Source organism: Miniopterus natalensis, chromosome 3 (genome assembly GCF_054644295.1).
Source record: "Miniopterus natalensis isolate mMinNat1 chromosome 3, mMinNat1.hap1, whole genome shotgun sequence".
NCBI lineage: Eukaryota > Metazoa > Chordata > Mammalia > Chiroptera > Miniopteridae > Miniopterus > Miniopterus natalensis.
Window position 1 is genome coordinate 39946278 of NC_142083.1, and position 13952 is coordinate 39960229.

A 13952-nucleotide genomic window follows, 5' to 3' on the forward strand; every position below is an offset into this window, starting at 1 on the left:
ACATTCTCAAATTAATTTTTTTCTAGTATGAAAGTAATATATATCTGCTGAACAATTGAGAAATATGGAAAATGATAAATGAGAAAATAAAAATCTGTAACTTCTCATCTAGGGATATCACTGCCAATATTTTATTGGATTTTCCCCCCATTTTCTATGCCTACATAATATATAGAGTTAAGGGATATAAACAATGTTTATTAACTTCTTTAATTTCTAAAATTAATATACTTTAGTCTAAATTATAGGAAATATTTTTAAGCAAAAGAATGTAAAGTTGCTCATAATTTTGCACCCATAAATAACTACTATTATTTGGTTTATATCTTCTGTTAGTTTACTCAGAAGACAACTTTTCCCCTAAAATTAAAAAATAGGATTTCCCTCTGTATTCTTGTAATGTAGGGATGCTTATCTAGCTCTCACAAGCCTACTTCTTTGGGGACCCTAAAGACCGCATTGGCACTGGATGTCATCTAGCCATGTTGGACTCATGCTTGGCTCAGTAAATTTTTTTCCTGGGTAGATTTGTCCAGAACTGTGGTGTTCCAGAGATGGAACATGGGGTACTCTGCCATGAGGAAGGAGCCAGCATCAAGCCAGCGTCAAGCTGAAGAATGAACAGACATCACAGACAGGCGGGATGGAAGTACATCGGAAAGAAGTTGAGATTTGCCTTTCCTATATGGGTCCAACTGCTCACCCATATTTCATCCATTACCATCAGTAATAATCTTACCCTTGTTTTCTCCCTGAGCTACCTTGAGTTGGTTTCCTGTTAAACTGGAGAATTTTAACTAACGCAGAGGTTTGTAATCTTTTTTCAATTATGTAAATATATGTTCAACTTTTTTGCATATTGCTGAATGTATTTCTATAACATTTAATAGCTGTACAGCTACCTTTATATGTGTGCCTCATAAGTTATTTTTGAAGTCCTGTTATCCTTCAGGTTCTGATTTTTAATTTTTTTATTTAAATAATTTATCAAGGAATATATTGTTGCTAAATTTGGGGACCTAGGCTTTTTTTTTTCCTTAGGAAAAAAAAAGGGGTCAAAGCACAGGCACACTTTTTAAGACCTTTATGTGCACTGCCAAACTCTCCGAAGATTGTATCAACTTACGTCTCCGTCAGCAGTGTACGAAAGGGCCTCTTTATCCACCAGCATTGCAGGCCCCTTTTCTAGAAAGTCTTTGCCTCCGGTAGATTTTGACAAATAACCAGGAGGCCTGTTTCCTGCGCATCCCGGGCTCCCAGAGGTGGACTCATTCCCCACTGCCTGTTCTTGTCTTGTTCTAGCCGGGAGGGACCGTGTGTCCCGCACCCGCGGGGAAGCCTGCTTCCTGAGAGCACGAAGCTGAGGAGGATGCGTGCGGGATGGGAAAAGACGCGGCGGCCGCAGGTAGGCACCCAGGGAGCCCCTCTGGGTAAGATTAGATTGGTTTTAACAACAGGTTATGGTACCCTTCACACATTTTTAGAACAACTGTTCATTTTTGAGGTCAATTCTAAATGATACTGTGTTCTGTCTGGGCAGACAGCAGATTCTCTTCATTTACTTCTAATAACTTCCTGACTTACTGTGTATCAGAGACTATACTAAGTGCTTTACTTACAGCACTTTACTCTCACCAAACCCATGATGTAATTTCTATTATTTGCCTTATTTTTTAGAGGAGTGGGAGGTGTCGGGAGCAGAACGCCAGTCCAGCGGGAGGCAGCGAAACCCATGTCCCCTGGCTCCTGCCGAGTGTGAGGTTGCTTCTGCCACATGGTGCCACCCATCTCCAGGTCTCTATTTCTTCTCCATCCTTGCACATTTCCAGTAATTATACTCATTTTTTAGGGACAATGAATCCTAGGGAAAAAATCAAGTACGAAAAACATTGCAAGTATTTTTGATGTCTCCAGACCGAGGCCTAGCTGCACAGCCTGTGGGGCGCACCTGCTGCCTGCTCGTCGGCAGCCTTACCTTACCACATGGTCGTCTGCTTTTCTGTGTGTTTGGAGAAACTAATTGAAGACAAATCCTTAATTTAACTGTGAAGAAAATATGCCTCTTATGTAAGTATGATAGCTGCTTATCCTGGAGGAGAGCTTATTTATAAGAAAATAGCAAAAACGGTCAGACTGTCATTTGTTTCGCCACTATCGTACACCCGATGAACACAATGTCATCTGCAAAAGGATAAAAATCACCAGTTTCTTCTCTGAAAAGGGAGGAAAGAGCAGTGTTTTCATCAGTTGTCACCTTACGGTGTGGCCTTTCTGGAATTGTAATTGGAAGTTATTTTAACAATTTACTACACAGAGATGTTGGTGTCCCCAGGGGTTTGTAAGGGCTGCCTTCTCACCCTGTACGTTCTAGGTCGAAGGAAACCCCAGCTGTTTGAGAAAGTAGACTTTGGTGTCAAACCTGTATTTGAGCCTTGGCTTTGCCACTTACTAGTTTTTTAACCTGGGGCAAATTCCTTAATTTCAGTTGTTATTTAGTGACAGTTAATTTATGTATAAAATGAGGATAATAGTTTCTCCTCATAGGGTTTTGGTGACTAAGTGAATTATATGAAGTGCTTGGCACGGTCCTTGTACATGGAATACGCACAATTAGAAACTCTTCCTGCCTGCCGTGGGTGCTGATGACTCCCAGATCTCCATCTGCAGCCTGGTCTTCCTCCACGTTTATTCCTAGCTGCACGCAGGACTTCTCATTGGCAGCCTAAGCAGGACCTTGCTGCCTTCACTGCCTCTTGGATTCCAGATCTTGGCGGTGGCATCACTTCCCACCCTGTGCCCAAACGAAATACCCAGCAGACATCCTGGACTCTTCCCTTTCTTCCCCTCCCCCTTCTCATCAGTCCCCAGACTATTTTCTCTTCCTAACATTTGTCCAGTTCCGCTCACTGTGCCATCACTTGCCTTAACGCAGGCTGGCTTCTTTTGAGAATGTACTATAGTGGTTTCCCCCAAAACATAGGCACTTGGTGGACTGCCTCCCAGCAGGTGTTAGATTTTTGAAGTTGTTCGGTGCTAATACTTAGGTTTTTGATTGATTGTTGTTTTCCCCGTGGTCTTGCTGCTCCCTGTTCTTTAGGCTTTTATCGGCATCCGGTGCACTAAGCGAAGTGAGCCGCTCAGCCTTAGCTTAGCTTGCGGGACTTGCAGGGTGAGGGGAAGCTGCAAGGAAGAGGGCAGTGGTGGGACCGCAGTAGGACGGCCCGAGCATGACTGAGCAGCGGCTGACGCTGTGAAATAAAAACAGTTATTGGTTCTTGCTGCTTTTAAGAGGAGGCTAAAAGTTTGCTTCGATGACTGTGTTCTTCAGTGTTTGTGTTGAAAAAGGTACTGAATTACTGGAAACTACTGGAATAATCCACTTAAAGGAAACGTCAAGCACAGTCAGAACCGCTCTGTGGTTTTATGTTAAGCAAAGGCTTTAAGGAGAGAGCTAGGATAAGTCAGTGTGACGTGTTCATGGAAAGTCCATCCAGCAGCAAAGCTGCTAAGTAAAAGCTAAGGGTGAAGCGGGGCGCATGTGAGCATTCCCCGCCTCTGCTGAAATTTAAAGCCCAGGTCCTGTCTCCTCTGGATTAACTCCAGAAAGATGTAATAACAGCTGAAAAAGCAACTGGAAATTTCCAATTTTGCTTGGATTATTTAGATCATAATTTGTTTGGAAAAATTTTTTCTTTAGTGATTTGGATAATTTTGTCAGCTTTTAATTTTGGTTTCTATTAGAAATCTGGAAGGTGTCAGGTATGTTTAGAAAGCAAAACATAAATGTACTTTCAGCTGTCACAGGCCCTAGGTCAGGAAAAGAAATCAACCAAAGGTTTTTGTTTATTCCAGCAGGTTAAGTGCTTCACGAGACACAGAATTGGTAAGAGTTTGTGAAAAGGGTTGCTAGTGTCATCTTTGAGAATTCTGCTCCTGGATAGCTTTTTATGGGCAGATTACCTTCAGGAAATGTGGACGTGGAACTGCTCCATGTTGGGCTTTTAATTTTGGTGTTTTTGTTGGAAGGGGAGAATGTGACCTTCAGTAGACTTTTTGTCATTATTATACATATTTTCTTTGTAAAGCCTATTTAATGCTTTGGAGCATTTTCATATTTCTTAATTTTACTTTAAAATTAAGATATTTGTATAGTATTTGAGAGGGTTTTTTATTTCTCTTTATAATTATACTGATGCTTCTCCAAGGAGTAAATATATACAGTACCTATTCTGAAGTTAAAGCTAACCTAAGGTAGGGATATATATGTTTCTAATGAATAGTTAAAATACCCGAATATCTTTTTCCCCGTTGTCAGTATTACATAAGTTAGTGTTTAAAATTATACACATCATATTGGAACAAATGTACTTAGACTTGAATCAGAATGAGTTTGCAAAATCAGGTTTAATTCAGATCTGGGGAAAGGAGGGGAGTACGTTGTGAAAATACATATGCACAGGAACCTAATCAATGCTAGACAATGTATTAGTTTACAATATCATAGGATAACCACAAATTCGAAGGCTCAAATCGAGTCCATCAGTGGTAAATACAATTTTCTATTTGGCTCAAGTGGCTGTTGAATATCAAGTGGTGCTAAGTTCCTCCAAAGCACCTAATGACCCCCCCCAGCCTTGGAAGGAGTTTCACCACAGTCTCAGAAGAAATCCCAGTTGTGCCTTTAATTCTTTTGGCCCTTCATTGCTGCCCAAATACAAATGCAGGCCAGGGATTTCCAGTGGCCACGTGTTATTGCACAGAGAGGTCTGTTCTAAGCCAGACTCTTATGGCTAAGAAGGTGTGAGATTAGCCCTTAAGTAGTGGTCTAGCATTAACGTGGTCTATCAAAGCATGTTAAAAAATAGCTCCTTAGTGATTATGTACCAGCTACTAGTTATCACTAACAGAGAAGGCAAAAGGGCAGCTTCACATTTCACATGAAAGACTAGCATTAGCTGGGCCTGGCTTGCCAGCTTACCTTTCACATAAATCTAGTGATTATTTTCATTCAGACCCAGAAAAAAGCGATTTCTTACCAGTCTTTTCTTCACATAGGTTTGTGTGTAGCATTAAAATCATTATGGGTTAAATACTAGGCCATAAAGGCAAAACTGTTTAACTCTCCTTTGCCAAAACAGAAACCATGCCTGTTCTGACGCCTGTCCAGTTTCCAAAAAGCAAAACATACACACACCTTTGCTATTGCACATCTTTCACACAGACTTGTGCATGTATAATATATATATATTTAAATATGCTACACATAACAAAGACTATGGCACTTTACAGAATACAGGTTTTAACAAAGATCATTACACCACAGCTGTTTGAAAACTATACAAAAACCCTTCCACAATTAATGTAACATTGTTGAATTAGCACACAGGTTTAAAGAATCCACAGAATCCAAGGCAGGTACCTCTCCGTTCTTGGAGTTCATTGAGAAGCCCAGCCCATCACTAAACTTTAAGCACAAATGCAGGCAAATATAAATAAGACTGTTCTGGTAGTTGTAATGGTCCAGGTATATTAGATTTTCAGACTGAGGCAATTAGGTGATCGATAGAAATTTATTAGAAAAATAGGTGTGGGTCAACAATCAGTCTATTTTTAACACATTTCTTTCTACATATTCCTCATATTCAGTGGTTTTTAATCAGCTCCGCAGCTTTGGTTTAGAGTAGCCTGATTTCAGATGTTCCATTCACCCCAACCAAAGCCTGCTAAGGGACCGAAGGTCTCAGAGGCCCAGCGTGACACCTCTTACTCTTTCTTGGCTATGGACATCCTGCCTGCACTCTGCTTGCTAAGTCAGTGGTTTGGGGGTTTGTGTGTGCATGTGCTTTCTGTCTTCTGTTGCATTCAGACTAATGAAGGAGATGCTGTCAAGTGACTTTCTTCTGGCCAAGAGAGGTCACATTTGTACTTGTGACTTTTGTGATACACTACCGCCTTAGCCAAAGAGCAGTCAGCTGGGCAGCAGAGATGAGGGACTTGCTGAAAGAATCCTCCAGGCTCATGGCAACTTGTCTTTAGGAGTGAGAGGAAAATGGGTTCTCTGCCTTACACAGAAAAAAATGAATCATCTGATGATACACTTAAGAAAAATATTTGTGTTTTTAGCAAGATGATTTGCCAGGGTTTGAAAAGTTACTGTGGTGGCATTCGGACTTGGTTAGAGCATAGACACGCTCCATCAGGTGCAGGATCCCGGTCCTGTGGCTGCCATAACCTGTTTCTGAGTGGTGTCAGAGATAGGGGTAATGTTTCCTGAGCCCTTAGCCTAGGCTGCAAACTGAACTTTGGACTAAGAATGGTGAACTCATTAAAGCCTGATTCCACACCCTAGATGGATTCCAGTAGAGGCCATGGGCAAGAAGAGAGTAAGACACTAGTTGTTCTACTCCACTGACACATAGAGCACTTAGTTTTTCTGCAGCCAGGTATGGTTAGACTCACACAGCTCTAAGGGACTCACTTTGGGCAAGTCTGTGAAATCTGAATCGGGGTTCTGTCTGATGGCACTTAGCACACAATACTTTGCCCAAACAAGGTGAGCAATTATGTTACATTTTCAAAATGAAGCAAGCCCTCAGATAAGCAGATTCATAAACCCAGAGACCTAATCCTTCCAGAAATCTGGCAGGTCCGTTCCACTTGCATAAGTTGCTATGGTTGCTATGGAGTGTTTCTGTATCATTCTGCAACTCTGACCTCAGAGAAATACCAGACTAGGCTCTTTCTGGCTACTGTGATCATTCCAAAGTAAGCTTGAGGTGATAGCTAATACCATTTTCCTGAATCAGTTGTATTGGTAATTTATAGAAACTAGATTAAAAGCACCTGAACCCTTTTTAACAGTGGTAGTTGATTCTTTTTGTAAACAGGTATAGGCAGGTGCTACGAGTTCAGTCTAGCTGTCTCTTTTTGCATTAACTTTCTCCTCTCTTTTCCTGGGAACGAAACCTTTGATACAACTCGCCATTTGCAGCAATTTGATATAATTTCAGTCTGCCAAACACCAGTAACTAGAAAAACTTAAGTCCCATGATTAGCTCCTTTTTTTATGCTGCTGCTGGGGTTGAAAATATAGGTGACTACAGCATGGTTACCAAACAGTGGGAGGTCTCCCCACAAGTGCTGAGGTGCTCCCAGAGAACATCTGAGGGAGCCGCAGCTGGGAGACCTTTGTCCCTGGAATGAGGAAACAGTGAGGTTTCCGTTGGCAGTTTGTGCAGTCCCAGCCCTCAGACAAAGACATGATCTCTGGTACAGGAGGAGCCTGGGCCGGTACTGGTGCTAGCCTGGCTGCTGGGAAGCAGAATGGGTTTGTCCCCACTAGCAGGATTTTGTACTTTATTCTCATGATTTTACGGGTCCTTATTCTTTAATCTTGGAGTGACAGTTCAGTTGATTCACCTGGCCCTGGAATTCATCCTCGACTAAGTTCCACACCAGGATTCCACAGTTCCTGCCAGACCTCTTTGTGAGCTAAGCCAGAGGTCGGGTCTTGCTATGCCCTTTATCGCCCATCCTATCCCCAGTAAGTGTGTAGTCTTCATTGTAGTCTCCAACTGAGATGCCATGAACAAACCAGGAGGAAACAAAAACCCCACACCTCATGCTGAAGCTCACAGGCTGACAGCCGTGTGGCAGAAACACACCTCAGAGCAGCCAGCGAATCCAGCTAACAGCCGCTTCTGTGGCCAGAGAAACGCTGCTTTCATGGTTGAGATCAGCATCCTTCGCTGAGCCTTGAGGGAGAAGCGGTCCGACAGAACTTGCCAACTACACGTCAGGGTTTATGCACTGTTTTCCTGTTCCGTCCCTTATAGTTCACGCTGTGGCCCTTGTGTGCAGTCACTTTGCTTGCTGGATGTTGCTCCTCACTGGTCCTGTTAAGGCTCAGGGCTGTGGAATGTGGCTTTTGGTAGGTAAAGGCTAGTTCTTCACTTGACTCAAACGGCGAAGCCAGAGGTGGACTTTCACAAGGTTACACAAGGAAGGAAATGGCACTAACGTCTCTTCTAAGTTAAAGGAGGCAGATGAGGTTTTTTCCCTCTTCAATCTCCTCCTGTACTTTGTCACTGGAGGTTGCGATCTCTGCTTGTGCGGAGAAGATGGCACAGATGAAGGTGAGGACTGTCCCACCGATGGCGGTATAGAAGGCCCAGCCCAGGGAGCAGTCTCCAGGTTTGTAGGCCGATGCATAGTGTCCACAGTAGGCAACGGCCTTCTGGCAGCCCCAGCCGGCAGGGTAGAGTATCAAGCCGAGGATGAGGAACAGGCCTGGGGGCAGAAGAGAGAAGAGGTTACAACCCCGTGGCTGCGCAAGGAAAGTGAGTGGACAGGTTCTGTTGTCAGTTACTTGATTTGCCTGCTTTGGGCTGTGGCATCCTTTCTCCAATAGCAAGTGTCAGGGGCTGTTTTATGCAGCTAATCTGACCTGACCAAGAACTATTATCACTTTATCAGAAACATTTGTAGCCTCTTTTGTACATGTTGGAATGGGTACCACACTCTCTTCTAGAAAAGCAAATGAACTTGTTACTGTCCCTTCTCATAGGGCTCTTATTGAGGTGAGCATTTCCCTTCTGGTCTAAGGCAGAGGTCAGCAAACTAAGGCCAAGGAAATGTGGCCTTGTTTTTGTAAATAAAGTTTTATGGGTTCCCTATGGCCTGCCAAATCTAAAATACTATTCGACCATTTGCAGAAAACGTTTGCCAATCCCTGGTCTAAGGAAATTCACACAGAACTATCTAATGTCACCCTGGTTAAATGTGGGAGACCAGATTGTAACCTAATGCCAATGCTTTAAACAAGCCCATAGGAAATGCCATCAAACAGACTCCTAACTACCAATTGCATGCTTGGGACAAGTTTTATATTGACATGAACATTTAAAAACAAAAAACATCTGCAAACTTAAGACTGAGTTTACCTAAAAGCTTGAGTAGACACTAATAAGCTGTTTCCATTTTGCTGACCCCCTCCACCCCCGCCCCGTCATCCTAAATGTCCAGTTTTCTATTCCTTACAGCTTTATTGCCCACTGTGGAACAGAGTTATTTTCCTGCCAGCCTGGTGGGTTAGGAGCTACTCCAGGGCCAAGACTAAGGTAAGGCACAAAATGTAAGTCTTAGGTGTCTGCTGTGTGCGGTGGGAACCTGAGAATCAGTGCATTGCCTGCATCGCCTTAGTCCTGGCCCTGGGGCGACCATACAGCAAGGCTTATAAGGAGGTCTGGAACCGGAAATGACAATGGCAACTGAGGCCCCCAAATCTTACCCAGCGAAATTTTCTCAGTTGAAAGGATGTTGCAGGGTGGCTTTATTCTATTGGGGGGGGGGTCTCTCAAAAGTGACACCCACATGTCAAGATCGCTAATTTATAACCCAAAATACCTGGTTTTTAGATACCATAGACTAGTTTCTATCCCTATAAACTAATTTGGGCTCAATTCTCCTTTCCTACCTTTACTGAAATTCTCTGGGTTTGCCACACCAAAGCTTCCAAGTCACTTAAAGCACCTTCCCCACAGAAAGAACATGACTGAGTCTGTGGTATAAGGTTTGAAGAGGATCGGGGACACATTTGAAACCACAAATCACAACATTCATAGGGCTGTCTTCACCCTGTGATGGCATCTTCTCACCAAGTATGGCAGTGCACTGCTGGAGTGGGTTTTTGGGTCTACTGTCCCTACTTCCCAAATGAATCCCATTATTCTACTCTGAAGGCCTCAGGGAGCTTTCTAGCATGGGAGCGATAGAGGGAATCTGCTCCTACGCTCCTTTTCTGAAGAAGGGTGCTTCACAGAAGCAGCTTTGTAACCCTGCAACCTTCTATTTCTCTGCAGGTTGGAGCGCTGGGAGGCAGCGATGTGTAGCTAGGGAAACGCGATCCAGTGTTGGGAAGCGTAAATGAAAGGTGCAGCAGACTGAGGCATCTTGGAAAGATGCCGTTAGAAGTGACTGAGAGCATAGAGCGAATTCCCCCAAGGATAAGGCAGCCAGGGAGAGAGTGTTGGCACTCTGGAATGGAATATACAAGGTCTTGAACCAGCAATCCTGGTTTAGGTGTCTGGGGTCAATGCCAAGGCTAGAAATCACATAGCAGGAAAGGCCCTTTAGTCCAGTGTGAGCTAGAACACAAACCAGCAAGACGATGGACCACAGCAGACTCACTAAATTAAGACATGGTCAGATGATAGGTAAGAGCTCGGAATTGGGAGTAAGATAGAGGTTTGAATTCACCTCTGACATTTATAGGGTAAGTCTCTTAACCTAAGTATGATTTCTCACCTAATGCTTAACTCTTGTGGTGGTTATGAGTACTGAAGTATGTACAGAGTACTTTCTGCATCCTAACAGTAACAAGAGAACTGGAATATAGACCAGCACCCAACAGTAGGTAAAGCCTTTCGCAGGCCTCTCCCGTACAGAGCACAGCCTAGAGTTTACCAGTTATGAATAAGCACGGCAGCTTATTTTTGAGGGTATAATTTAAAAGGTGTAATAATTTGGAGGGAGGGGAGAACCCAGGTTACAATTTAGTCCCTTTGAAAGAACAAACTGTCCTCATCTGAACAGATCTTACTCAGCTGGGGAGATCCAAAAATTACTGAGCTAATTCTTTTATGTTTCCAAAGCCTTTGATAAACCCTCGTTAATCCCCCTTGTCCCCTAGGAAACCTCCCCCAGGGTACATGGAACCTTGTTGTTTCTCCCTTAGATCCTAAGCTACCACTGTGGGAACCAGGGGGCACCCTCACTGGGACTTATTAAGGATTCAGAGGTGCTCTAGTGCAGGCCCCAGGCCAGGGAACGTGAGCTGCTCTCCCCTGTGAAGACCAGAGTTTGTATTTGAATTGTAGCTCCAATTAAATATTAATTACACATGTTGTTTGCATTAATCTTGCATACTGGGCTTGTTTAAGCCACGTAATACATTTTAATACGATAGAGACAGGAGATGGAAAGCAGGGGCTACCCTGTACTAGGCTCACAAAATACCTTAATTTGGCTGTCTCAGATCCTTCTGGGAAGTACGCAGGTTTCAAATAATTAAATAACATACTCCTTATTTTAATATCAGACCCCTTTTCACAGTATAGCCAGGAACATTCACTCAGTACTTCTCCCTAGCGCTCCTAGGTGCTCCCTCTTCTGAGAGCTCAGCTGAAGCTCCCTAAGTGCTTTAGGCCATCTTCAAATCTAGTGGCTGTTACTGGCCAACTTGTGAATGGCAGTAGGGAGACTTATCAGATAAGGGTGCCATGCTTATGAGTTTGGCAAAAGCCTCAGCTTGAATATTTATAAGCCCACAGGGCATTCCACGTGGGAGGGTAATAAAAGTGGACTGTGGTATGTCTCCAGGTCCCAGTGGATGTGACGTGTGCTGAAACCACACGCTCGCAACCTGGGCATTCAGCCTAGACAAACACACACAGTGCCTTATCCCAACTCTCAGTGGGGCAGGGAGGAAAAGTGGCCGCTATCCTACCCGGCTCCTGACCTCTCCTTCCAGCACTACAGGGTTGTCATTAGCATGGCTGATGCCATGAAAAGGCAAGACCTATGTATGATAAGGAAAAGAAAAGAATGGACCTCCAGGTAAACAAAAAAGGAAAGTCACATTTGTTTGGGTATTTAGGAAAAGGCTCTTTTATCAAAGGAATTCCAGACAGTTTAGTGACTCAGGCTGCCCTCTCAGGGGACTGCCACACAGGGCCTCACCTCACAGGGTCCTGCTTCTGCACTCCTCTTGGGGCCCAGCGCAGCTTCTGAGTAGCCATTCGGTCCTGATAAGCATCCCTTAGTGAAGCACAAACACTACCCAAACATATTCTTTTACAAGGAAGCAAAATTGCTGAGAAAAGACCCATAAAGGTTTCCCGTCCAGCAGAGGTAAAATCTAGCTCCCTCCCTGGTCTCCAGGCCCCATGTGATCCAGCTGCTTCTTACTCGTCTGAATTCGCCTCTGCCTTTCACACCCTTGTTCTCTGTTCAGCCACATGGGCCACTTGGCTCTTCCTTGCACACATATCAGGAATGCTCGGCCTTTGCACTTGCTACTCCTCTCACCTGCCGTGTTCTCCTACCACGTAGCTTTCAGGTGGTCTTCAGATGCTACCTCCTTGGTGTGGTCGCCTGTTCCAACCTATTTAAAATGCCAGCCACCTGCGTCTCCCCTCCTCACTTTGTCACCTTCCTGGCACCCTTATTTTGGCTGGCATCCACTTCCACCCTAGACTTGAAGCTCCAGGGGGCGGGGACTCTTGTATATTTGGTTTACTTATGAAGCTAGTGTTTAGAAGGTGAGGTGCGCTCAGGAGTGAGTTTTACATATGAGCTGAGCCAGAAAATGGTCTGATTTCCTTCTGTAGTTTTAAAAAGGCAGTTCCTGAAGTCAGGCCGGCCCATAGTGGTCTCTGGGGCCTTTCTACTGCCTTAATGCAGCCTTGTCTCGGGGCGGGGGTGGTGTGTGTGTGTGGTAGAGGATGACAGTAAGGAACTAGGACAGTGGGTGTTCGCTTTTCTTTTGACTGGTATCTCTCCCTGGTGCCTGGCTGAGCAGTGGCAGGCCCAGCTGGGAGAAGGGAAAGCAGACAGAACAATCCTGGCCAGTAACCAAGGAAGAGAGCTACTCCGAAATGAACTGAGGGTGCCATCTCTGCCACGGCCTGACCGGACAGATATACCCAGGATTGTACTGCCTTCCACAACCTTAAAAGATACCCTGATCCTCGTGTCCTCTAGCTCCTCTCTTGCCAACTGCCTCCCAATTCACTGTACCAAGAGAATTAGAAGATGCCAGCATCTGTTCACCATGGGGTTCCCTGGGGGTGACTCAATCTTATCTGGGGAAGGAAAGAGTAAATATAAAGGAACTGATGGCTAGTCACTGGGACTACCCTACAGATGCCACCACATGCTGGAGATGGAAGCCTGATCACTTCACTGAAGCCAGCATAGGGCGGCTTTCTCCTGATCAGTGGGCACCAGCTACTACAATGCAGCGTCTGTCTTGTCCCTCTGCTATTGTAATATTTTCCCTACCTGGAATGAGCTTTCAGATTCAACCCTGGACTCCCATCTGCTGCACAGGAAATTTCAGAGTCTCTATGGGCAACTTAAACATGTGGTTTGGGTTTAACTCAAATAATTAGATTCCATGAGCTGTGTCTCATCACTGCTTTTCCAGTGCCAAAAATCATAGAAGGTGCTAAAAAAATGAATGAGACACACCGGGGAAAGTTAAGTCATAGTCTTCCCGCTTTCTGATCAGCATTCAGCACTATGATTATACCAGCCACAAAATTATAGGTCTCTGGTAATTTTCTTGCTACCACCCTGGAACCAAACAGTGTGATATCAAATACAAGTTTTGATCAAGTCCCTTACATGAGAAGAAAAACACCTCCATAATCCAGCCAAGCCCCCAATTTTGGAAAGACGAAGCATCGCTAAATACATTAAGTAATACTTCACTTGGTGTGAAGCCGCCCGCCTCAAGCTTTAAGGGTACGGGAGGCTAGGAATGGGGGAGCCCAGCCTGACCCATGGCTCCACAGCTGCTGCTCGGCCTCTCCCTGGCTGTTTCAGCGCCCCCTCCTCCCCTCCACACCAGTCACACAACCTCCGCACTTTCACAACTGCTGGCCAAGGGGATGGACTCGAGGTTGGTTTGTTTTTTGTGGGTACAGAAGGCGGCCACTGTTCCTGGCCTGAGAAGCGTAAGAACCAGAGAGGCTGGCTCCTTTCTACAGAATAACAAGCAGGTCTTTGGACGTCACACTTCTGCTTCCTCTTCAGACAGACTTCTAGACTAAATAGTAGAGACGGGCTAGACCTTGGTTTGCCAAGGAAATTTCCTAAGGATGGGAAGAGAACACCATCTGTTACCGCCACCGGCAATCTGTGGAGAAGCCTAGAGAGAGACACGACAC

General features: G+C 44.5%; 1 protein-coding gene across 1 annotated transcript in view; it reads right to left on the minus strand.

The window, feature by feature from the left end:
* Positions 1-6138: 6138 nt before the first annotated feature.
* Positions 6139-13952, minus strand: part of LHFPL2 (LHFPL tetraspan subfamily member 2) — a 128819-nt gene continuing 121005 nt past the window's right edge. The window contains exon 5 of the mRNA XM_087815428.1: positions 6139-8289. Coding sequence (XP_087671554.1) covers positions 8033-8289 — 257 coding nt within the window. The 3' untranslated portion in view covers positions 6139-8032. The remainder of the gene's footprint in view (positions 8290-13952) is intronic.